The sequence below is a fragment of the Dendrobium catenatum genome, unplaced genomic scaffold (assembly GCF_001605985.2).
Source record: "Dendrobium catenatum unplaced genomic scaffold, ASM160598v2 fragScaff_scaffold_1564, whole genome shotgun sequence".
NCBI lineage: Eukaryota > Viridiplantae > Streptophyta > Magnoliopsida > Asparagales > Orchidaceae > Dendrobium > Dendrobium catenatum.
Genome location: NW_021320026.1, coordinates 313,487 through 341,034, shown reverse-complemented (window position 1 = coordinate 341,034; position 27,548 = coordinate 313,487). Strand labels below are relative to the sequence as shown.

The 27,548-nt window shown below is 34.4% G+C and overlaps 1 protein-coding gene across 1 annotated transcript in view; it reads right to left on the bottom strand.

The window, feature by feature from the left end:
• Window positions 1–983: 983 nt before the first annotated feature.
• The window catches only part of LOC110093409 (peptide chain release factor PrfB1, chloroplastic), a 46,921-nt gene continuing 20,356 nt past the window's right edge, over window positions 984–27,548 (bottom strand). Inside the window, exons 4-7 of the mRNA XM_020818292.2 lie at window positions 23,899–24,102; window positions 8,780–8,995; window positions 8,517–8,703; window positions 984–1,612 (exon numbers count right to left, since the gene is read on the bottom strand). Coding sequence (XP_020673951.1) covers window positions 1,308–1,612; window positions 8,517–8,703; window positions 8,780–8,995; window positions 23,899–24,102 — 912 coding nt within the window. The 3' untranslated portion in view covers window positions 984–1,307. The remainder of the gene's footprint in view (window positions 1,613–8,516; window positions 8,704–8,779; window positions 8,996–23,898; window positions 24,103–27,548) is intronic.

The window sequence follows — 27,548 nt, the reverse complement described above, 5'->3', positions numbered from 1 at the left end:
GCCTTTCTCAGACGAGTTCGATAGAGAGAAAGAAATGGCGCAAGTGAACAGTGGGACGCCAATATTGACGTTGCACTGTTCAACTGCAATCAAATGGCGGAAAAAATGGCGTTCGGTTGCGACGTTTGAGGGCCTCCATTCGGCTGTTTGCCGAACGGTTGGAGATGGTCTAAGCAAAGAGAACTCACTGTTTAGGCATAATGTATCAAGTCTCTGAATTAAATATAGACCCAAATATCACCTTTCCATTTTCAGATAAGGCCAATTCTTAATGTCAGGATGCATTCTTCCGTGTGCATTCTTCATAGGTGAGAAGCCAGGATTAACCAAAAGTATGAGATTATGAGCCAAATCAAGCATTTCAAAATAACCCTTAAGAAAAAAAAGTCTCAATAGTCCCTTAAAACATGAATTATTTACAAAGATAAATTTTCAAAAAGCTGTTAATTTTCCAATAAAAATAGGTCAAGGATCATCTTTTAGACTTCATTTGGAACGACTTTCTTACTGCTTCCTAAAGTAATTTTTTAATAAAAAAATTTAATTAGCAGTACGAAAACTGCTTTAAGCAGCAGTGCGAAAGCCGTTCCAAACATACCCTTAATACCGAAATTGATCTCAATGAGCACATAAATCTAGAGGTGCATTAACGACTTCAGCGATGAATTCAGAAGGGATACTATTGAGGTCATTAATATCTTCTAGATCATTACATTGAAAGGATGAAATAGAGATCATTTTGCCTGCACCGTGAGATCTTTTTCTCATTTCGGGTTTAATTTCTAAGATAAACCTAATCCTCTATGTTTATAGACGGATTTAATTTGCCACATTTTTAGAAATAAATATCATGATGTTTAAACCATCTTAGAGGAAGAATTTTCCTCCTCAACAACGAAATATTGATCTTATTCTGAAGTTCTAAACAAAATCTTTATAAGAATCCATAGCTATTAGAGAGATTTACATTTAAAAAATGAAAATGATCAAACAGATCCACCATAAAAAAAAGAAAAAGAAAAAGATTACATTGTAAGAATCATCTCAATCTGCAAGTATATGATTACACTTATATTATACATAAATTTGTATCAAGTAATTAACCGGAGTCGAATCTGATGATGAGTCCGAAAACAATACTGATACATCCTCCTATTCCGCCCTTCAAATTTTCTAGGAGAAACAACAGCTCACTAAAGCATTTCAATTCTAAATACTTTTCTATGGCAACTCAAAGTCCAAATCGTGAGCACACTGCTTGAAACTACTTGACCATTTTCTGAACAGTACAACTCGGCTCACTTGAATCAAATTGTGCTCCCTTCGCTCGCAACTGCACTGTACTTGTATTTAAGGTAAGCTTTGATGAAAGACTCCAAATCTCCATCCATTACAGAAGTGATATCAGAAGTCTCGTTCCCAGTCCTCACATCTTTCACAAGTTTGTAAGGGTGAAAAACGTAGTTTCTTATCTGTTGCCCCCATTCGGCCTTCACAGCATCACCTCTTATCTGTTTTATCTCGGCTGCTCTCTGTTCTTCAGCTATGACAAGCAACTTTGCCTTTAGACGGCTGAGAGCCTTGATCTTGTTAGCCAGCTGAGACCTCTCCTCTGGGGAACAGAAAGTAAGTGCCTCAGTTGCTAGTAACATTAGCTATTGATCCAAAACAGTTGGTACTTGGAATAACATATTTTAACAATACATGGGATGTTGGATCATGCTCTTGAGAGTAGTTTCAGTAGAAGATAAGATTAGAGAGAGTCGCCTTAGATGGTTTGGTCACATAAAACGGCGGCCTCCCGATGACCCGGTTAGGAGAGTAGAGATATTATATTTAACTTATGTTAAAAAAGGTAGAGGCGGACCTAAAAAGACTTGGTTAGAAAATATTAGGAATTACCTTTTTTTTTAGATTTAAACAAGAATTTGACTTTTAATAGGACACAATGGAGAAAAAAGATTCATGTAGCCGACCCCACATATTGGGATAAAGGTTGTTGTTGTTGTTGTGTTTCCATTTATTGATTACATATTACAGTTAATAAGATTCTGTTAATCCAATTGTACACCCAAATATCGCCCAGGTAGAGATAACCAGTTTTGCTAAAAATCATTTACCAGATTCAAAGCTAGTTAGTCAGGAAGGATCTATAAGTGAAAGATGCAAAGAAAAAAAAAACGTGATGAACTGGCAATTGACTTCAATCGTTCAAAACTATCAATTTGATCATACTCCATCTGAAGATAGGGAAAAACCATTCTAGTCACTCAAGTCGTCAAAGCTATTCACATAACTCAGCAAGACAACTCGCACAAGATTCCACAGCTACTCGCCAGAATTCGGCTAGCTTTGAGAAAATTGGCAAGCAACTTCACGTGGAAATTGACCCTCACCTAGAAATTAGCATTTGTACTCTATATTACCTAACAGCTACAAGTTAAATAAGACCATTCATTTACACCAAGCACTTTTTCGGCCTTGCGATATAATTTTACTAGTGCTACTGAAATGTAGCTTCTCCTATAGCATTGAGACTCCACCTGAGCTTATAGGAGGTCAAATGATGAGCCAATTCTATCGAATCATTTGCATAAACTTTGAACTTTTCCCAATAAAGTAAAATTCCATAACCTCGCATTTTAGATTCCCTCCTTCCCCATGTTTAGTCCTCATTTTTGTTAGAAAAGTTCTAGTAACTGCCAACAAACAAATTGGAATTAACCCCAAAATTCGCGTAATTCTTATAATTTTGTTTAAGATTGACATAAATAATGCTAATACTCTTAGCTTTTATGCTACATCTATTGAAAATATCATAATTCTCATCATGATCAAATCATGATTGATGTGTCATATACCCAAAATTAAATTGGATATTCCATTTCGACTCGATTTGACCTTGGTTAACGATAAATAAAAGAATTTATTTTTCAATAATATGATTCAATCCAAGTTAACCGTAAATCAATAAGTTTCACCCAAATTAACCTTGTTCAATCCTAATTAACTTTAAATAGAATTGTTATACTACAAAATACTTATTTTTTCCTCAAATAACTCTAAATTAAACAAACAAAGCCCGACATAACTTCGTTCAATATCATTAACCATAAATCAAAGTAGTTGAGTTGAAATTAAACAATTTAGTTCCAAGGTAATTAACCTTGTCGCTAGAAATTACCTGATCATCCTCAAAGTAACCCAATTAAAACAAATAACTTGGCAATTCTAATTGACTATAAACCAAAATAATTGACTTAGCCAAATTAGGTCACGAATGATTCTAAACTAATTAATAGATCCCACAACTCACTCCAAACATAGTTTTGAATTATATCATTTCAATTGAATTAGTTTGATGATAATCAAACTAGTGACCCAAAACATTTTCCAACACCCACATCAATTCCATACAAAAAATCATGTAAAGAAACCAAATATACACAAAAAAAGTTTGTCAAGGCCCAAACCACCATAAACAAACTAATGAGGTAGTGGCACAGTATCTCAAAGGTGATTTGGTATTTTGAAAACTTCAGGTTGATTTAGCTAGAACTATCGAAAATGATCTAAACTACTGAAGGAGCATATTTTGTGGGTGTTGTATGCTTAGTTCTACAATAGAACGTTGTGCTTGTTCCTCTATTTATAATAAAGAAGTCCTCTAGTGAATAATACAAAAAAGAGCTTCCCACTCCATTATGGTATTAGAATGAGGTTACAAAACCTCAACCGCTCCCCTTCTCTCCCTCCATCCGCAAACCTCACCACTTTCCTTTTATTCAACCGACAACTCAACTTCACACTTACAATACGACTAATGACTGGACCTCCCTTTTATGATCCCACCCACTAATGACCAATCTCACTTATGCAAACCTCCACATAGTGTGTCTCCTTCCCATGTGTAGCCAAGTGGCATGCCACCCATGTGCCATTACCATGCGGGCACTCCTATGCCTACTTGATGCACTTTCACAACTATGTTCGCTTGCTGCATCACAAAATTCAGTCACCTATTACACGTCCTGTCATTTATTCACTATCATAGGGAACGAATACTTCATGCAACACTCATCTATTGTTATTAATTATTTGCGTTAACCATCGGATTACGAGTCTCCCTATCATGTTGTCATGGCCTTTTGACCTCATCTTAATGACTCAAACCCCACTACCATTGGTACCACAATCAAATTTAATAATATAAATTATCTCTTGTGATAGAAGTTTTTCTCTTTCTTTTTAGTTCTCTTAATTGATTTGATTTAATTTTAATTTAATTAAATTGATTTAATTTAATTAAATTGGAGTCTAATTTGAGTCGATTTTGTCTCGACGTCGATCGATCGAGTTGATCGAGCGCGATCAAGCCTAGTCGGGCTCGATCGGGGTCGAGTCGGTGCGAAATATTCGTCAACACCCACGTAGCATTCCATATCATTACTTTCATTAGATCCATTATAGCTATCTCTACTGGTTGTCCTAAGTTTTAAATTCAAATTGTCACGCCCAACGTCGACCCCTAACCCCTGACCAAATAATGTTAGGATGCAACAGAGAAAATCATATAATTCCTAATATTCAAGGATCAAAATCCTGTCAAGTTTAATATTTTTGTCACATTCCTTTATAAAACAGAAGCATTTAAAATATTTTTTTATATCACAAGTTATACTTACAGAGCAACTAACCACCCAAAAAAATTTTCTAATAATAGTTCACATACCTCTGCTCCGGACTCATCTCATAATACAATTTAACCACTGGACTGAGCTCTCAACTCCTCAATCCCCAACTCCTAACTAATTTTTCCTTGGTTGTTGGCTCTATGAGTGGTCATGAACTCTTGGAGATGGTGTATGAACTAGTCGCGGTTGTGTTGGAAGTCGTACTGCCTTTCTCCTTAGACTTACAACAGAGTCTAACAAAACATCCTTTTAAATATTACTAGAAAAAGTTTGAGTATCCCTCCACTTTCCAACTAGTTTCGACAATTGGTGATACCCCTACCAACTCCTTATGGTATGTCCATATCCATCTCTATTATCTCTCAAGAAAACTATGATCGATTGTTTCAACAATCTCAAACATCCCACGTAGCATTCGATATCATCACTTTCATTAGATCCATTATAGCTATCTCTACTGGTTTGTCCTAAGTTTTAAATTCAAATTGTCACGCCCAACGTCGACCCCCAACCAAATAGGCTGCAATAAAGAAATCATATAATACCTAATTTTCAAGGCTCAAAATCATGTCAAATTTAATATTTTTGTTACATTCCTTTATAAAACAGAAGCATTTAAAATCTTTCCTTTATATCATAAGTTATACTTACAAAGCAACTAACCACCCAAAAACATTTTATAACAATAGTTCGCATATCTCTACTCGGGACTCATCTCATAATACAATTTAGCCTAAGTTAGTCAGCTTTTATATATTATCATTGCACTTCCCTGTAATAATAATCATAATAAAAATTTGGTGAGCTATGAGCTCAAAAAAGTATTCAACCCTAATACAATATTCAAGTATGTGAAACACAATACTAACCGGAGTATCAACAGGCATAAGTAAGAATTGCATGTACCCATTTAAAAAGGAAATATGCATAGTATGGAATCATTAAACATATAAAAATAATGTCGCACAACAATTCGAGTATATCTCATCATGCCAATATCATCGGCCCATGTCACATACTACCAACATTATCGATGATGCCAAATGCATTCAATGGGTAAATCATACATTTCAATTCATCAAATAACTTCTTTTTCCAACCTTAAAAAGTGTCATGTCCACATGGTTAGATTTAAGTCAACATCCTATAGGCACTTGAGGACGAACTGCCTCTATCGCCCGTAGGTCTCATGTCATATTTTGAGATTGCACAGCCTCTATCGCTCGTAGGCTTTATATTATAGCCCGTATGATTCATATCAGATCAAGGTCGCACTGCCTCTATTAGATCCACTGCCCATTAGGGTCGCTTTGCACTATTCACATACCACCTCACATGACACATTCTCAGGCATTTATTATCACTGTATTTTCCCTTTCAAATTGTGTGACATTTGCCTACATATATTGCCATGCATATACAAGAAATTTAGATATAAAAAAATCTGGTGTATCAACATACAGGCAAGTATGACTACGAATTACCTATCACAGGATACAACATAATAGATGTGCACATAATCGCATAATATAATAGAATCATCATATATGGCTAATTATATATGACATAATTACCTAAATCACAATTTTAGGCTAATTACAAATGTATATTGTAGAAATCAATATTACACAACTAATTAAAATTACACGTATGCAATAGATTACTATATTAATAAAATTGCATATCTTACCACCGCGGTGAGTTGCTTCTTCAATTCCAACTCCTCATAACCTTTTACCCTTGTAAATCAGCTACACAATCCACACTTCTCAATTTCTATAATTAGTACAATTCATTTTTCTAATAATATGAATAAAATCTATATAGTCTAAAATAATATTTTACCTCAAAATTTCTTTTCCTCATATGCCAAAAACTCCTAAATAACATTTGGACATAATCTAAATTAGGAACTTTTACATAAATTAAAAAAAAAAATCTACCAAACTTACATTTCTTACTTCTTCTTCTTCTCCCTTTTTCTCTTCTTCCTGCTCCACCGAATTTCTCACCTCAACCTTACGACATTCTCCGCTCCAGCCCTCAACAGAAGTCAAACCGAGCATTCCAACTCAGAATGAGGCTTCGGTTAAGCAGACTTTTAAAGGCTTTAGTTAATACATAATTCCCATTATACCCAAAGCCTCCACCAGTGCATGCCATTTTAAGTGGAATTTCCATCCTTAATTCACTATCCCGCTACAGTAACTTCTATAGTTGAACAGTAAAGCAGATTTAAAATTCAAAACTAATTCAATAACATTCAAACCTTTACAATTTAACATACAGTTCTACATACCAATATGCTCCAATTGATTAGTAGAACACAACAAAATGATTTTTTAATGATTTTATGAAAGTTAATATTTTAATTAAGAAAAAAAAAAGTATTTTTACCTTATAAAAATTAGCTATTACAATTTTTCCCTCATTAGAATTTTGTCCCCGAAATTCATCTTTCTATATTTTCTCAAATAGGTGAGGGAACTTTTATCTCATATCTATATCTTTTTCTCATGTAGTCTCTTTAAATGATTTGTGCTTCTATTGCACTTTCACATAAGAAATTGTTCTAATTCACAATTTACAAAAATCAATCTCTAATATCTTTTGAGGCTTCTCCATATATGTCAAATTACTCAGTAGCTCAATTTCATCTTGCGGGACTCCCTGATTTTTCATTTCTAACTCATTTTCTGCGCATTGATACATAAAAAATATTGTGTACATCAAACATGTCTGCATGTTATGCTAATATATAAGCCACCATTCTACTCTTTCAATAATCTCAAATGTGCCAATATATCCAGGATTCTGTTTCCGTCTTGGCAAATCTTGAAAATATTATACTATTCTTCTTACAGAAATTGGTTTTCTAGGCTGCAAACCGATTGGTATTCCTAATGAGTGGTGTATATTTATTTTATTGTACCTTGGAATGGTGACTCGCTCATTTCTTAAAAATAAAGGGAACCTTTAGTGAATTATACATAATAATGAGACAACAATAGAGCCATAATAACCTAACTTGGCCAAAACTACTAAAACTCAACTAAAGCTACACGAAAAATAGAATATTGTTAAGCTAAAAATCATCTATAAATTATATTGAAAAGTTATTTTTTATATTTTAATGATATTTGTAAAAATAAAAAAGAAAACCAACCTACTAGTGAAACTGAATGTCAAAAACAGCAAAACTAGCAAAACTTCTGTGATGGATCAAAACTGAAAGCAAGCTCAAAAACCTTGGTCTCAAGTTCCATTCTAGAATGAGTATTTTTCAGAAGCCGTGCCAAAGAAGGATAATCAAACCTCAATCACAAACATAGTAGAAAGCTTATTGGATGAGACTCCTAGAAAGAAATGATGCAACTCATAGCCATGCTCCCCAATACCAATGACTAAAATTCAATACAAATAGCCCTGGATAACAGAAAATTGAGAACTTGAAAAAGCTTATTCCCCGGACCATACACCAAATTACCTCCACCAAATAAGTAAGATACAATTATAATGAATTAAGACATCAGTCAGAATTTATTTTACAGGAACTCGTCAGATATTTGCTCCGTCTAGAAGTGATAATTAACTAACAAAAACTTTATCTTATTCAAAACAATGAACCTAACCAAATAAAAGCCTCTAAAGTGAAATTTGAGATGCATCCCATATACTTAATCAACTCCAAAATTACCTATTTATCATAAGTAGTTAATTCTAGATTTTTGAAAGTGTGTTGGCTTAATGAAAAATATACTAATTAACAAAAAGAAAATTACAATAGCATTGAACAAAAGTCATTTTCGTCCACACATGTACCTGTGCAGCGGACAGTAACACCAGTTGGAATATGAACAATCCGAACAGCAGTTTCAACCTTATTCACATTCTGGCCTCCTTTTCCTCCTGCTCGAGAGAAGCTTATCTCCAGGTCTTCTTCTGGTATGTCAAGGTTTATGGATCCTTCACGAAGAAGCGGCATGACCTCCACACCAGCAAAGCTTGTCTACAAGTAACATGTACAATATAATTGAGCATTCTCTTTCTTAGAAGATTTAACACAAGGTATGAACTTAACATACCTGGCGAAGACCTTTAGCATTAAATGGAGATTGACGAACAATTCGGTGTGTTCCTTTCTCCCCAGAGAGGTATCCATAAGCAAAACGCCCATCAATTTCAATTGTGGCTGACTTGATCCCAGCTTCGTCTCCCGCAGATTTCTCAACTACTCTACTTTTGTAACCCTGTTTTTCTCCCCATCTTACGTACATTCTTAACAACATATCAGCCCAATCCTGCACTGAGGTGATGCAAACAGCATTACAAGATTATAGCAAACATAGAATTCGAGCAAGCAGGAAATTACGACAAATGATATAGAATTTTGGGATATTCCTCCAAGTTAATCCCTCCCAGCTAGCATAACAACAACAACATCAAGCCTTTATCCCACTATGTGGGGTCATCAATATGAATCCTTTTTTCTCCATTGTCCTATTAAGAGTCAAATATTTATTTAATTCTAATAAAAAAAATATTTCTAATATTTTCTAACCAAGTATTTTTAGATCTACCTCTGCCTTTCTTAACATAGGTCATATCTAATACATCTACTCTCCTAACTGAGTCATCGGAAGGCCGACATTTTATGTGACCAAACCATCTGAGGTGACTCTCTCTAATTTTATCTGCCACTAGAGCTACTCCAACCTTTTCATGTAAATACTCATTCCGTATTATATCTCTAAAAGTAAAGTCACTCATACACCTGAGCATCCTCATATTTGTGACACTTAACTTAATTTTATACTTCTCTTTTAATGGCCAACATTCTGCGCCATAAAATATTGTAGGTCTCACCACCATCTTATAGAATATTTTCTTAAGTTTAAGGAGTACTTTTCTATCACACAACAGACCCGATGCATTCTTCCACTTCAACCATCCAACTTGAATTCTACTAATATAACCTCATCTATTTCACCATCACTTTTAGCATATTCTTTTTTAATGACTTGATTGCCCAAAGTTACAGTCCACCCACTAGATCTATTACTACTAAAATTATACTCTATGTATTCAATTTGTAAAACCCGAAAATTTTTGTTTTAGACCTCGCACGCTTTTCAAAGCGCCGCGACGAGATTTAAGTAAAATTTTCAACGTTAACGGAATTTAGCAATAATAATTTTAGAAAATCCTACGCGAAATTCTGATCGTTTTAATATATAACACATATGCCCAATTTTTGCCTAAATATGGAATTAAAAATGTTTGAAGTCTCTAAATACCGATTTTACCCCTAATCAATTGAATTGCCGGAATTATTTAAGGGCAAATTGGTCTTTTAGCATTTCCCTATTCTTCCTATTATAGACAATCGAGCCCTCTTTCCCCTCTCATTTCATGCGAACGACCGAAACAGAGCAAAGGAACGGGCGGACGGACGGGTTCCACGAGGGTGTCTCCAGCAACGATTTTCCGGCGAGAGTTTTAGGTCAAATCGAAGAGGACGACGAGAGAAACACTCAGGTATGATTATTTTAGAACGAAACTACCTAAATCTCAAGTTATTTGAGATCAAAATTTTAGGGTTTTTACAATAATGCTTTTCTCCCAAAAATAATTTAGGTATTTATTAAATCCGAAAATATTAATTAAATTTAACAAAATTTTAGTGTTGTGTTTTGTAACATGAATCTTTTAAATAATGTTAGGTGCTGACTGTTTAGAGGAGCGACAAGTGTTGGAGCGACGTCGTATGTAGTAGAATTATACTTTGAAAACGATAAGGTAGGTGTTCAGACCCCAGTTAAGTTTATAAGTGCTTTAAAAATTTTTATGCTTAAATGAAATTTCATGTATTTATTTTTATTGTTAATTAATGTTTTAAATTCAATGATTCTGCAAGTTCGTGTCTTTATATTATACATTAATTGTTGAAAAACATATGAACCATATGAAAATCATTTGAGCATGAAAATATATGAGACTTATGAAAGAAAATTGAACATAAATAAAAAGATTTAAATGGAATAAAATTTTCATGTGCATGTTGATCCGGAAGTGCCCAACAAATGGTAATGAGGCTTGCCAAAGCCAAATAGTAAAGGGCTTGCAAAAGCCAAATGGTAATGGGGCTTGCAAAAACCCAAATGGTAAAGGAAATGACCAAAAAAATTTTGACTGCGTACCTGATTAGTACGAATGAGGGTACTTCCGGGATAGGTGTATACATATGACATAAGCATTTTTGCACCTGCACTGCATATGAAAAAGATGAAAGAAAAGAATTATGAAATGAATGAAATGTTAATGAAATGATTAAAGAAAAGTAAGATTGACAGTTTTAAAAATTTTGACTTGTAAAATAATATGAATTAGTTTCTAATTATAAAATGTTTTATTTATGCATCTTATGAAATTAATTTAGATATGAATTACCTACTGAGCGTTGGCTCATTCTTTTTTTTTAAAAAAAATGTTTTTCAGTAGAGAAGTAATGGCTGCTCGACGATCTTATACATATCGTCGTAGGGGACCTCAGGATGAAAGGTTCCTTTTTATGATTTCAGTTTGAGTCTTTGAGTTTGTTCATGTGTAGTTTGTGAGTTTAAGTTTGAGTTTAGAGTTTATGTAATTGTGAGAGCTTATGTAATGTTGATGGTTTAAAGTTTTTAGTAATTATATGAGTTGAACAGTTTGAAATAGTTGAGTTTGATGTCTTTTAGTGATTCTTTCTTTTAATGTTGGATGACATTTATATACTAATGTTAAATATATAATGAATTGGATTATGTTTTTATATGCTCTTCCGTACGACCGACTGTTCCCATCCAATTATCAACGGGCTAGCCGGGCCGGGTCGTGACAAGTGGTATCAGAGCAAAGGTTTAGTAATGATCAATGAAAGAGCCTATATGATGATTGATTTAGTCTTAGAATGTGTATGAAGTGTAATTTTATGAATTATGTGTCTTATGATTGATGTGTTTTATCTCAGGAACATGGATCCTGAGCAGAATGCCACTGATGGCATTAATATGGAGGAAGGGATGGAGCTACCAGAAGTAGCATAACCTCAAAGGATCAACACTATGGAGTCATTCGCTCAGATAATGGAAGCGATGACTCAGATGATTAGGACTTCCCAAAATCATAGTAGTGGCAGTGGAAGTGGAGGCCGACCTATGGATAAGAACCTGAAGCTGTTTCAGGATATAAAGCCTCCGCTGTTTTCAGGTGGCAGACCTATAGAGGCTGAGGACTAGCTAATGCGGATTGAGAATATCCTTGAGGGCATGTCTTGCCCAGAGGATAGGAGAGTTACACTGGCTGCTTATGCTTTTGATGGCGAAGCTAAGAGGTGGCGGAGGAGTCAGCTAGAAGAAACTTTTGGAGGAAGACCAAGCAACCAAGTCTCCTGGGAAGAATTTGTGAATGTATTTAGAGGCTGGTATGTACCTATGACAACCAGGAGACAGATGCAGGATAAGTTCAACAGATTGATTCAAGTAGATCGATCTGTTTCTCAGTATGAGGCGGAGTTTATAATGTTGTCCAGGTATGCCCCTCACCTGATTCCCAATGCTGAGGAGAAGTGCTACCGTTTTCTGAATGGATTGAAGGATGTGATAAGGCAGCCTCTTGTGCCTTTTGAAATTGAGGATTATCCCACTTTGGTGGAAAGAGCCAGAAGGATCGAGATGGACATGCAAGCAACTCAGAAGAGGAAAATGGAGGGCAGGTCAAAACCTTCCCAATTTGCCCAGTCTTCTTAGTCAGGGGTTTCTACTTGGAAGAAGCCCAGGTCCAGTGGTTCTGACAGCAGTGCTTCAACTGCTATTTTGTGCAGTAAGTGTGGGAGAATGCATAAGGGAGAGTGTCTCTCAGGCACTAATACTTGTTAATGGTGCCATCAACTTAGGCACATGGCGAAGTCTTATCCTCTTTTGGGACAGAGATCTACTTCAGAGGTGAGGTCAGGCAAGACTAAAAGCTGTGGAGTCTACTGCTTCTGTGCCTTCTCAAGGTCAGTCTCGTCAGAATGTTCAACCACGAGTCATGGATTGTCCCAGCAAGAAGCTAAGGGATCTCCTGATGTGGTTACTGGTACGTAATTTAATTAATTGCAATGAATAATTTTTTTTATGACATGAAATGAACAATGAATGAAAATGAAATGAATAATTAATGAATGACATATTTTGTAAATGAATGCTGTACTTGTTTATGATTAGGGACAATCTTTATGTGTGATAGACCCATTAGAATTCTGTTTGATACTGGAGCGTCACACTCCTTTGTGTCTGAAGAGTTTGTTAGATCTGCTAAATTGCTTCCTACAGTTATGATTAAATCACTGTCAGTTTTGATGCCTAATGGAAGTCACATGAAAGCTAAGCAGAGATGTCAAGTGAGTTTGAGGATTTGTGATAAGAACTTTGAGGCTGATCTGATTGTCTTACCTCTATCTGAGTTTGATGCAATCTTAGGCATGGATTTGTTATCTTGTCATTTCGTGACTATAGATTGTAACAAAAAAGAGGTTAAGTTCTGTATGCCAGGAGATGAGAAGTTTGAATTTAAAGGGGATAAGGGAGTAACTGCAGTGATTGTGTCATCCTTAAAGGCTTTTTAGATGTTAAAGAAAGATTGTGAAGGCTTTTTGGCCTATGTTAAGGAGGAGAAGAAAGAAGAAAGAGAGTTGAAGGACATTCCTATTGTTCAGGAATTTCCATAAGTATTTTCAGATGATCTACCTGTTGCTAAGGCTCCTTACAGAATGGCAATTAAGGAGCTTAAGGAGTTGAAGGAGCAACTACAAGAGCTGCTTGAGAAGGGTTTCATCAGGCCAAGTACCTCTTCTTGGGGTGCTCCTGTACTGTTTGTGAAGAAGAAGGATGGAAGCCTAAGACTCTGTATAGATTACAGAGAGCTGAACAAGTTAACAGTGAAGAATAAGTATCCTCTCCCAAGGATAGATAATTTACTTGATCAGTTGGAAGGTGCCTCAGTGTTTTCCAAGATTGATTTGAGGTCAAGGTATCACCAGCTCAGGATTAGAGAGGAAGATGTTGCAAAGACTGCTTTCAGTATCAGATACGGGCATTATGAGTTTGTAGTGATGCCCTTTGGTTTGACAAATGCCCCTTACAGTATTTATGGACCTCATGAATAGAATCTTTAAGCCATTTATGGATTTATTCGTGATTGTGTTCATAGATGACATACTAGTATACTCCCTAGATGAGGAACTACATGCAAATCACTTAAGGATGGTGTTACATGCATTGAAGGGGAATGAACTCTATGCTAAGTTCTCCAAGTGTGAATTTTAGCTGAAGAGTGAAATTTTTGGGGAATGTGATTGCTGATGGGAAGATAGCTGCGGATCAGCATAAGGTTCAAGCAATAGCAGACTGGCCAAGACCCGCTACAGTGACTGAGGTTAGGAGCTTTTTGGGATTGGCAGGCTACTACAGGAGGTTTGTTGAAGGGTTTTCACAGATAGCTATGCCACTATCCAGACTGACTCAGAAAGCAATGAAATTTGATTGGACAGCTCAGTGTGAGGAAGCTTTTCAGAGGTTAAAGCAGTGTTTGATAACTGCTCCAGTGCTGATTATTCCCTCAGAGACAGATGGGTTTCAGCTTTACAGTGATGCCTCACATAAAGGGTTGGGTTGTGTACTGATGCAGAATGGAAGAGTTATTGTCTATGCTTCTAAGCAATTGAAGAATCATGAGAGGAACTACCCAACCCACGATCTGGAGTTAGCTGCAGTAGTTTTTGCCTTGAAGATCTGGAGGCATTACTTGTACGGAGTTCGGTATGAAGTTTTTACTGACCACAAGAGTTTGAAGTATATGTTCACTCATAATGAACTGAATCTAAGGCAGAGGAGATGGCTAGAACTCATTAAGAATTATGAGCTGGATATTCAGTATCACCAGGGCAAAGCAAATGTGGTTGTTGATGCATTGAGCAGAAAGAATTCTAGTAGTGCAAACTGGATGATTACACAGCAGCAGGAGTTGATAAAGGATTTGGAGAAGTTGGAGATTTCAGTGGTTCAGCCCAGTGATGCAGAAATTATAAGGTTGAATCAGACTACAATTATATCAACCTTTCCAGAAAGGGTACGAGAAGCTTTGCTACTTGATGCAGATTTTAAGAAGATACTGGATATGGTTAGTATGGGACATATTGAAGATTTTGAGCTTAATGGTGAAGGATTGCATCGATATAAGGGCGGATTGTGCATTCCAGATGTGGATGATTTGAGAAAAGAAGTCCTTCAAGAAGCTCACTACGCCAGTTACACCATTCACCCAGGTAGTAATAAGATGTATCAGGATTTGAAAGAGGTGTTTGGTGGCCAGGAATGAAGAGAAGCATGGCAGATACTGTATCCAAATGTATTTCATGTCAGATGGTTAAGGCTGAACATCAGAAGCCAGGAGGATTTCTACAGCCCTTACCCATACTATAGTGGAAATGGAAAGACATTACTATGAATTTTGTGGTTGCTTTACCCAGATCCAAAAGAGGATGTGATACTTTATGGGTGATTATTGATAGGTTGACTAAGTCTGCACACTTTATACCTATTAAATAATCTGATCCAGTTGAAAAATTAGCAAGTCTGTATGTTGATCATATTGTCAGATTGCATGGGGTACCTAAGACTATAGTGTCAGATCATGATGGGAGATTCACTTCCAGATTTTGGAAGAAGGTTCAGGAAGCTTTGGGTACAAGACTTACTTTTAGTACAGCTTTCCACCCCCAGACAAATGGACAGTCAGAAAGAACCATCCAGACCTTAGAAGATTTGCTCAGGTGAGGCCTTTCCATCCAGACCTTACAAGACTTACTTTATGGGAGATTCACTTACATAACTGCTCCAGTGTTCTGGATTTTGGTGGTAAGTGGGAGGCATATGTACCTTTGATTGAATTTGCCTACAACAACAACTTCCTAGCAAGTATTGGTATGGCTCCTTATGAGGCCTTTTATGGGAGAAGGTGTAGGACACCTTTAAGATGGGCTGAGACAGGGGAAAGGAAGGTAATTGGTGCTGATCTGGTTGATGATGCTACAGAAAAGATCAGATTAATCAGAGATAAATTGAAAGCAGTGCATGATAGACAAAAGAAATATTATGATGCCAAACATCGATGAGTTGAGTTTGATGTGGGAGAGTTTGTATTCCTCAAAGTCAGTCAATGAAGGGAGTGAAGAGATTTGGCAAAGTGGGAAAGCTAAGTCCAAGATTTGTAGGTTCTTTTGAGATTTCAGAAAGGATTGGAAAGGTGGCCTATAGGTTGATTCTATCAGCACACATGAGTGGAGTGCATAATGTATTTCATATTTCCTCTTTAAGGAAAGATATTTCAGATGAGGCTCAGAGGATTAGTACTGATGTGGTAGACATTCAACCTGATTTGACATTTGTGAATGAGCCAGAGAAAATCCTTAATTATGAGGTTAAGCAGTTGAGGAGCAGAGCGATTCCTTTTGCTAAGGTGCTTTGGAAGTACAGTTCAGAGAATGATGCCACCTGGGAGAAAGAGTCAGAAATGAGGGAGAACCACCCTCATTTATTTGGCTAAGGTATGGCTTTACTGTAAGTTTTTTCCTTTAAATTTCGAGAACGAAATTTTTATTAGGAGGGGATAATTGTAAAACCCAAAAATTTTTGTTTTAGATCTCGCACGCTTTTCAAAGCACCGCGACGAGATTTAAGTAAAATTTTCAACGTTAACGGAATTTAGCGATAATAATTTTAGAAAATCCTATGCGAAATTTTGATCATTTTGATATATAACACATATACCCAATTTTTGCCTAAATATGGAATTAAAAATGTTTGAAGTCTCTAAATACCAGTTTAACCCCTAATCAATTGAATTGCCGGAATTATTTAAGGGCAAATTGGTCTTTTAGCATTTCCCTATTCTTCCTATTATAGCCAACCGAGCCATCTTTCCCCTCTCATTTCACGCAAACGACCGAAACAGAGCGGAGGAACGGGCGGACGGACGGGTTCCGCGAGGGTCTCTATGACGAGAGTTTTAGGTCAAATCGAAGAGGACGACGAGAGAAACACTCAGGTACGATTATTTTAGAACAAAACTACCTAAATCTCAAGTTATTTGAGATCGAAATTTTAGGGTTTCTACAAAAAATGCTTTTCTCCCAAAAATCTCTTTACGAAACCTTTAGGGAATGTTTAGAGGATTGTTTTAACAATGAAAACGAAGGGAATTGAGGAATTTTTGAAGAATTAAAAATTAGGGTTTTTGACCTAAAATTAAATTTTGTAAGACACCTATACGAAAATTATTCCTAAGGATATTGGGAATATTTTAAAGCATGAATTTGAATTTTTGGATGAAAATTTTATTTTAGTATTTTTATAATTAATGCAAATCCGAAAATTTATAATATAATTATAATTATATGTTTAGGATTAAGTTTGGAGCGATATTTTAATAAAATGGAAGATTTATGATTTTCCAAAATTTAGGTATTTAGTAAATCCGAAAATATTAATTAAATTTAACAAAATTTTAGTGTTGCGTTTTGTAACATGAATCTTTTAAATAATGTTAGGTGCTGACTGTTTAGAGGAGCGACAAGTGTCAGAGCGACGTCGTATGTCGTAGAAGTCTACTTTGAAAACGTTAAGGTAGGTGTTCAGACCCCAGTTAAGTTTATAAGTGCTTTAAAAATTTTTATGCTTAAAAAAAATTTCATGAATTTATTTTTATTGTTAATTAATGTTTTAAATTCAATGATTCTGCAAGTTCATGTACTTATATTATGCATTAATTGTTGGAAAGCATATGAACCATATGAAAAGCATTTGAGCATGAAAATATATGAGGCTTATGAAAGGGAATTGAACAGAAATGAAAAGATTTAAATGGAATAAAATTTTCATGTGCATGTTGATCCGGAAGTGCCCAACAAATGGTAATGGGGCTTGTCAAAGCCAAATGGTAAAGGGCTTGCAAAAGCCAAATGGTAATAGGGCTTGCAAAAAGCCAAATGGTAAAGGAAATGGCCAAAAAAAATTTGAATGCGTACATGATCAGTACGAATGAGGGTACTTCCGGGATGAGTGTATACATATGACATAAGCATTTTTGCATCTGCACTCCATATGAAGAAGATGAATGAAAGAATTATGAAAGGAATGAAATGATTAAAGAAAAGTAAGATTAAAAGTTTTAAAAATTTTGACTTGTAAAATGATATGAATTAGTTTCTAATTATAAAATGTTTTATTTATGCATCTTATGAAATTAATTGAGATATGAATTACCTGCTGAGCGTTGGCTCATTCTTTTTTTAAAAAAATATTTTTCAAGAGAGAAGTAATGGCTGCTCGACGACCTTATACGTATCGTCGTAGGGGACCTCAGGATGAAAGATTCTTTTTTATGATTTTAGTTTGAGTCTTTGAGTTTGTTCCTGTGTAGTTTGTGAGTTTAAATTTAAGTTTGTAGTTTATGTAATTGTGAGAGCTTATGTAATGTTGATGGTTTAAAGTTTTTAGTAGTTATGTGAGTTGAACAGTTTGAAACAGTTGAGTTTGATGTCTTTTAGTGACTCTTTCTTTTAATGTTGGATGACATTTATATACTGATGTTAAATATATAATGAATTTAATTATGTTTTTATATGCTCTTCCGTACGACCGACTGTTCCCGCCCCGTTATCAACGGACTAGCCGGGCCGGGTCGTGACACAATTTTAGATCTACTCAAATGAAAAAGCTCTGGCTTATACGATTTTTTTTAAGTAGTAAATCAATAAACGTTGGCTTAATAAACAGAGTCGTCATTCTTTGTCCGTCAACTTATTAATCATCTCTTTATAACTCATAATCAGTGAATTACATAAATCAACAAAGGAAAACATATTATTTGAAGGAAAAAGCTCGTTGATCCATCATCCTGTACAAGTGAATCAATTTCCATCCAACATTAGTGAGTAAACAGCCTTTACTTGTTTTCACACACATTATTATTCAATATTATATAAGCAATAACGATCAACTATCACTCAATCACAATCAATATTCATTCATTATCCTTACAATAAAGGCAGAATCAGATTAAAATGTCAAAATCACTTTTCTTATTAAATCATACAAATGTAATAACTACACTTTTAATAGGTAAAATTACAAAATCAACCCGTTAAAAAATTTAACAATAATCAGTAATACAATATATCAAAAGTTATACAGTAGAAGTTCATGAAATCTAAAGAAAATGCAATAAAAATAATTTGTTGTTACATTTTATACCCCAGGTGAGTATTTTTGAAAAATAGTTCTAGAAATATTATGAATACTTATGTCAACATGTTTTAGCAAATGTTAGTAAAGACTGTATGCATAAAGTGCTAATGAAAATGCAATATCATACAATGAATAATGAGTCATGCTAATCAAGTTAGGAGGCATTAAGAACAAACCATTGACAACATAATATAGCTTAGAATGCACAATCAAGTGAGTCAAATAAAATAACAAAGCTCTATGAGTAAGATTTAATCCACATTGTATCTTATGTAGCAATTGTCGCTCATCACTAGACTCTCAAATATATGTCAAATAATATAAGTTAGTGATCTGAGATCATAGTATGTGTATCTTAAAGGGCAATGATTGGTTAGAGATGTCTCAAAGAGAGAAATTTGATCAAGTATGTCATTGAGGTTTAGAAACGTCAAGTTAGGGATCTGATGCTATAATAGATATTTATACCCCAAAAAATATTAATGCATCAACCTTCTTACACAAAAAAAGTCTTCTAAAGCATTACATTAAGAAAATGATAATAAAATTTAAAATGATTATTTGAGACCACAATAGTGTAACATGAGGCTCATAGTGAGCTTATAGTAGTAAGAATGAGGTTCAATTATATTAGAATAGGTATTTGTTGGCTCAAGAAAAATGACACGAATGCGTGAGTCCCGCTTTGCAGTTATAGGATTCCATCTTTATTGGGTCAGATTGTAGTTAACCAGATTTCTCTTGAGGGTAGTATTAGGGTTTAATTAGATCTAAGTCCTTATTTCGCAAGTACTCATATTTAATTACCCCTCTTAACATGTAAGAGAGAACTCTCAATTAAGGATGAATAATTTTTAGATGTTTTAATCTCAATTGTGGGAGAAATGGAGATAAACCCGATTAAGATCACATGATTCTGTCATCCCGGGTATGCTAAATATTTCAATCTACCAACACTAACAATCATTGACCGTAGTGTCCAGAAAATCTAATTAACAGTCATGGATTGCCTCCTCTCAGAGATCCCGAGTAGACTGAGGAGATTGAATATGAATTTAATTTTATTGGGTTTTGGGGTTTAGATCTGTTAGAATACCCACAAATCAATTTGGTTTGGGATTTATAACTTTGTTTAGAAGTTACCCAGAAGTTTGAATTAGGTCGGGATTTACAACTTTCATTGAAAATAGCCTGTAAAATGGGTCTTACGGCTTCTATTAATAAGCTCATTGGTGGGTCTTAAAACTAAGCTTTATAGCAAAGTTATCCATTAATTTTGAATTTGATTGACAGGTCTTACGACTTCCTTAGAAGTTGTATGTATGTGTAATTTAGAGTGGGACTTACGACTCTATTAGGAGTTGCCCGTTAGTGGGACTTACAACCTAACTCTACAGAAAGGTTGCCTGGAGATTTAATTGTTTGGGTAGGTCTTATAGCTTCCTTTTGGAAATTGCCTGAAAGTGGGCCTTACAATCTAATCCTTTAAATTAAGATGCCCGTTAGCTTTGAATTTATTGGTTTGAGGGTTTGATATTTAGAAATTTCTTAAATAATAGGTTTCATGACTCCCATTAGAAGTTGGCTAATTATTTGTGTATGACGGATCTTATTGCTTCCCTTTGGAAGTAGCCCATTGGTGGGTCTTACAATTTAGCCCCATAGGTTAAACTGTTCGTTAGTTTGAATTTGGTTGAGATTTTAAGGAATATTGCATTTTATTTAGAGATTCTCTAAAATGTGGGTTTTGTTACTTCACTTATAAGTAGCACAATAGTGAGTCTTACAATCTAATCCTATAATTTATGATGCCCAATAAGTTTAATTGTTTGTTTGTTTGAGTTGACAGCAGTTGTTTGTTAGCTTGATACCAGATTATAATTTTCAGTTATTTACTAGCAGTTTGTCTACCAATTTGACATTTACTAGCCAGCAATTGTCGTTGTGTGATACTAGTATTTTTGGTATAGTACTTATTTTCTTGTTTAAGCAGTTCAATGATTTACCCTGCTCTTTTTTTCATTTAGCAATGTTCTACTTTCAATAGCATGTTCTACTTTTTGTTTGTAGCTTAGTGTATCATTTGTTCTTTTTCCTGATTTAGCATTTATTTTTATATTAAATCAATTTTAATGCTTAATTAATTTCATTTGTTTGTTACAGGAGCTCGTGTGATTTTGGAACCTTGTTCAAAAGTACTGGAGAGTTGGAGAGTTGTTTGAGTGGGAGTGTTGAGTTGGAGAGTTTGAGTTGGAGAGCAATATTTGAGAGTTTCAGTATTGAGTTGAGAGTTGTTTTTACAAAGATTGGGTTTGTGAGTTGAGTTGTGAGTTGTGTGTTGTGTGTAGGTTGACTTGAGTTTGAGTTGTGTTGGTTTCAATGCAGCTTGTACATAGGGTTGATTAGTGGAAAATGAAAATTCACCAGAGTGGCTCTTTTCACATTAATTGATTATTTAATCAATTTAATTAATTAAAATTTTTTATTTTACTCAACCAATTTTGCTCTCAAATTTTTTAAATTGCTCTTGGATTTTACAAATGCTCTTGGATTTTTAAATTAACCAATTACTTTCAATTGATTAATTTATTTTGACAAATCAATTAATTTCATTTAATTAATTAATTAATCTCAATTAAATTTAAATTAATCAATTAGTTTCTACTAATTAATTTTCACTAATCAATTAATTTTAATCAAATTTAATTAACTTAATTAACTTTAAGTCTTGTTATTTCATTAGTTAGAGGAAGAGAATGCTGTTGTGACAGCCAATGACCTCTAATATTTCATAGGGGAATAGTGTTTGAAATGCCATGGATTCTCTTAATGAGATGTCTCATTTAGAGACATTTGAGGCCATTTAACATAGTTTTTGGATTGAAATAATGTCCAAAAAGTTCTTATGCTAAATGACATTTGGGAGAATGATGAGTAGTAGGATAAAAGTAAATGGGAGAACATGCTCACTCCTCTGGCTTATGGCAATTTTTGGTTATAGGCTTTTGGTAACAACTCAAATGGACTTAATTGCAATGATAATTGCAAAGGTCATTAAAAAGAAGGAAATATTGGCCTGGATGAAGATAAATGTTTGCAACTTCTCAACACTCATGCATTCGATGATGTAGAAAACTCTAATGATCATAAAAAAATTATCTCAATTAATCAATTATTTCGATTAATTTTGATCAATTAATTTCTATTAAATATTAATAAACTAAATTAGTTAATTAAAGTTTAATATCAATTTTAACATTTTAATTGAATTAATCTTCAAATTGAATTGAGAGAAATCTTAGGAAGGAGTTTATAGGAAGTGCTTTAGTTGAATTAGCAAGAATATTTGCAAGCACTCTCTCTAAAGTGAGAGAAGAGGCGCTGAACCTCAACGGGTTGTTTATTATTTGCTACAGGACTCGAGTTTGGGGTATCCTTAGCACATTTTCATGTTGCGGGGAGTTTCATGGGCTACTAAAGTGGAGAAAAGGTCTTGGATGAAGCAAGGAGAGATTTCTCTAAAGCTTCTGATGGAGGAGGTAGAGGGATGCATCATACAACAAAACATTAGACGTGGGATGCTGCTGAAACGCAGTAGCAAATAGAATATAAAGTTTTAAATGCAAGATGAAGCAGTGGTGTAGATAACGATGCGATGCAGGATTTAAGTAGGGTTTTCCGGAAAATGCTCAAAACTTACAGCAGAATTGCATTACAACAACAACATCAAGACTTTATCCCACTATGTGGGGTCGGCTACATGAATCATTTTTCTCTATTGTGTACTATTAAAAATCAAATTCTCGTTTAAATCTAATAAAGAAAGATCATTTCTAATATTTTCTAACTAAGTCTTTTTAGGTCTGCCTCTACCTTTCTTAACATAAGTCAAATCTAGTACCTCTACTTACTTCCACAGCAGAATTGCATTATGTTTAAAAAATTGCACCAGCAAATCAATAGTCAAGGCAGCAAGAAATCAATGCAGAGATATTGAAATCATGATGTAGCAAAATGATTTCTAGTAGGTGATTCTGTGAAATAAAGTGATGCAGATACAAGCCATCCAAAGGAGATGATGAATTACCATATTGAATTGGGCTTTGATACAAACTAATGCAGTTCGAATGCATTAAAACAATTATGAAGCTTGAGAAATCGGTACGGATTGGAAGAGAGTAAGGAAAGATACTCAACCCAAGGAAGAGAGAGGGAGGAAGGGTATACAAGCCAAAGGAAGAGAGAAAAAGGAAGAACGGCTAGATCAAGTAACCATGCTTTTAATCCAATAAAAGACAATAAAACCCTTTATATAGACTATGGATTTTAAATACAAAGCTAAAAAATTTTCAGACTTGCAACGAGAGATATAAGGTGTCCTCACTAAATAACCATAAATATGAAATCGATGGCTGTGATGATCCTTCATCAATCTCGAAATCAACTTTTCCATAATAGAAGATCTAATGCTCAAAGCAATTCACTAAATTTGAGGATTGTAATCAACCCAAGAAAAAATAATAATCTAGACTGAGATGCATTAAAAAAATAAGAGATGCAATGCGCCTCCAAAAAGGTAAAAAAAATTAAACAATATATCAAAAGATAATTTTCATATTAAAATCGTATAAAATATTTGAAAAATGGCCACCAAATAATGTTCCATCTTCCGAAATACTCGTACACAGGACAAACACATAAAGTTCTGCATTTCTTATATGTTCCATCTTCCGATGAGATATACAGATATCAAGAAATGTAACATGAAGAAAGGAAAGTTAAATGGGTACTAAGGGATGCAAGGTGAATGTATGTATGCATGGTCTCATGGTCATTAGCTGCCAAAAATGGAATATTTTTTTGTAGTGAATGCATACCTGTGCATCCGTGCCCCCAGCACCAGCAGTAATAGCAATTGTAGCTCCTTCCCTGTCATAAGGTCCAGACAAAAGTTGTGCCAACTCAAAATGATTCAATGCCTTGTTTAATTCTCTAATGATCTTAGAAGCTTCCTCAAGTAGCCCAGAATCAATGGAACCAAACTCCTCTATCAATTTAACTATTGTTTCAGCTTCCTCCACCTGCAAACAATGTACATAAGATATCCAAAAGATGCTAATAATTCATGCACTATTAAATTTTGGGAAAAAAAAAGTGTATCATAAGTATTACTCGTGCTTAACTTTTACAATGACAAAATACTTCACATTCAACACTGATACAGTTAACTACTGTTCATTTCCCTATGTTGAGTTTGAACTCTGACCTCATGCATACAACATTGCAATTTTGCAAAAGAAAGCCGCTAGTTATTTCCTCTTCAATTAACCAAACAAATATCATATCTTCGCAGTTGAGATAAAGCATATGGAAAATCATAACTTCTCAATAACTTATTCCAAAATTCATGATCAACAGTAGTGGTGCACAGCTCAAGTATCTCATATTTTTCACAGCACAGAAAAAGTTCAAAATTCATAGAAAGCCTTTCGACTAATAGGGAGAGGCGAGCAGAAAAAAGAAGCAAGATGGCAAAGTACATGGAAAGTAAATATGGAACTAGGAATCTGAAAGCTTAAGAGGATTATTTTGAATACTAAAACTATGCTGCTATTAATCCAGAAGTAGATGATTTGGTATGTTCATGTTTTGCTGCAGCGGGCTTATTAATAAAAATATTTCTTTCACACAAAGCGCGCCAAAATAAAAAATATAGTCTGCTGTAGAATTCTTGAAAAGATAACGTCATGTCCACTCATCTCAGGCTTTCAAGAAAAAAAAAGTCCTGCTTTCAAAGGCAGCACTCATATTGGCTAGAAATAGTCGCTTCTCTTATCATCAAGGCCAGCATGCTCTGACAGTTGAAATTTTGACAACGTTAATTAATCATTTTCCAATCCTTCTAACAGTACTTATGTTTTCATCCAAATATTTCTTTCTTTTTCATACTTTTACACTTGTTTCCAATCATCCAGACATAATAGTAAGAAAATTGCTTGGCTATACCCCTTGGTTCCCAATTAGAAGAGTGTCACAGCATAACTCGCTCGATTTTGACATGGAACTTTAAATTTTCTCTAATGCAATTACTTTCTCCAAGTGAGTTCCTGTTATACCCAAATTTATCTAAGGTATATGCCAATTTTCTTCAATTCAAATATACTACAAACTTTCACAAAATTATCAAAAAGCATGTCATTGTGTTCAATTCGTTGAATGGAGCAAACTGATGTATAGAAGTATATGCTAAATTGAAAATATGTGAAAGTTATTGAATTAAGTCCCGTTTGAATAAAGCACAACGTTGTGCTTGCAAAAAAAAAAGTCCCGTTTGAATAAAACTCCCGAAGTTTTATTTTTTCCAGTTTATTTATGAAATTTACTGTAGCAGGGCAAGGAACAAATTATGTAATTTTCTTTATTTAAGCAAAATAAAATCCTCCATCCCTGCTTTGCCGAGGCTGCAAGCCTGCTAATCACTTGGTTTTGGACTTTCTGCATGTGCTGTAGCTCAGGTAGGAGCGGAAGTGTGGCAAGCGGGTGCAGGCCAAAGGTGGTATTAGGGAATTCAGCTGGAAAGAAGAATAAAAAGAAGTTGAAGAAGATGAAGGAAAAAAGAGAAAGGAGAAAAAGGTAAGGAAAAGTAGTATATTGTATATATTTGTTTGTGAAAAGTTCACTTTTAAAAATATCCAGTTGTTATTTGGGATATGAACAGTATTTAAGGAGGGGAATTTTGAAGATTTAGACAGTGTATGAGAGGAAATATTGAGTTAAAAGTCATTTCTGCAATAAAACAAAACTATAATTATAGGATTCTAACAGAAATTGTATAAGTTGAATGGATCGTTGTAGCTTCTATATCCGCATAAGCGAGTAAGATGTGTAATTTATAATTTAAAAAGCAAGTACTTTAACCTATTTCACGTACCCTTACACGGTAACCAATTTAGTGTGCTATTCGTTAGAAATTTTACATAGTATTAATTGGAATCACATATTACAAAATATATTGGAAGCATTTCATGTTTTACAACATGTTGCAAAGTTAAATAAAAGGCATGTAATCTGTACAGGCTTTCTTTTATAAATGCATGGTATACCTATTTATTTTAAATTGACGTATGAAAAGTGTAATTAATAAGGCAAATGCAGTGACTAAAGTCTGTAGTCCTAAGAAAATGTCATTTAAGGTGATTGGCAGGAGGCACAGCGCAACCCCAATGGGCAATATGACCCAAATGGAGGCAATGCGACCTTGGTACAAGGAAGCCTGCGGGCTATGGAGGCAATGCGACCTCAGGAAGCAATGTAACCTCGGTATGATGAAGCTCACGGGCTAGAGATAATCTAAAACTAGACATCTTGATATGACACATCCTTAGGTAAGAAAAATATGAAATGTGAAAGTAAATATGTTCAATTAAATAAAATGTCTATGTGATTAAATCCAAGATGAAAGATTCAAAACAATTAACATGATACTACTTTTCTAGTAGTATCGTAATTGGTACTTTGCCTTTTGATTTAGGTGAGCATATTAGTGTTACATGGTCTTTGGATATATCCCATTCATAGAATTTAAATATGTTAATAAAGTGTTATAAAGCATACATAACTTATTTACATATAATTATTATACTTGCATCTGCATGTTAATTACATCTTTTGTATACTTGAATCTTGTCTTAATGCTACATATTTTCTAAGCCTTATAACTAATTAGATTTTTATTCTGGTTATTTTTATAGGAAAATGAAAGATTAAGGTTGAGGATGGGTAGGAATATATTCAACTAATTTTTTTGTACTTTATTATTTATATTTTAAGTGTAATGCTGATTTAACATATATAAAGGGTTAGGATTTGGTAGTTGCTCTGCATGTATAAATTATTAATAAATTTTGGATCGCTTCCCCTTCATAAGATGTGAAGTTTTGTTTTTTTTTAATTCAATATAGAACTGATTTTTTTGCGAAATATAAATATTATATCAATTGTTGACAAAAGAGTGTGACACTTCCCAAAATTGAAAACCATTTATCTCTAATATGTTTTGAGACGCTATAATGGGAAGTGATTGTATACTAAAATATGTTGGCTAAGCTAAAAAAAAAATTAAGCATTTTTAATGGGTAAAATAAAATAAGTAAATTAGAATAAAATACAAAATGAATAAACTGCCGGGTGGAGATACAAAAAAGACCCCAATAATATAATCATTGCTGTAAACTTTCACCAAAGTTTGTTGATTACATTGCCCAACAGTCTGTTCTCCATGGGGAACTCCTAAACTTCACTTCGTCAGGGTGAAAAATAAAAGGAGAACTTTCATTTCCAGTTATGATAGAAAGAAAGGAGAAGGCTTGTTAAGGTAAACATGGGAATGAAAACCTTTTGTGGGAAAAATTAAAAAAAGAAATAGCTTAAAACAACAGTACGACAAGATGTTGTGTCAAACGAAAAATCATCTAACTTAGATAACCGGAATGATTTTCTCACATACAATTTCAGGAAACCCAAGTGG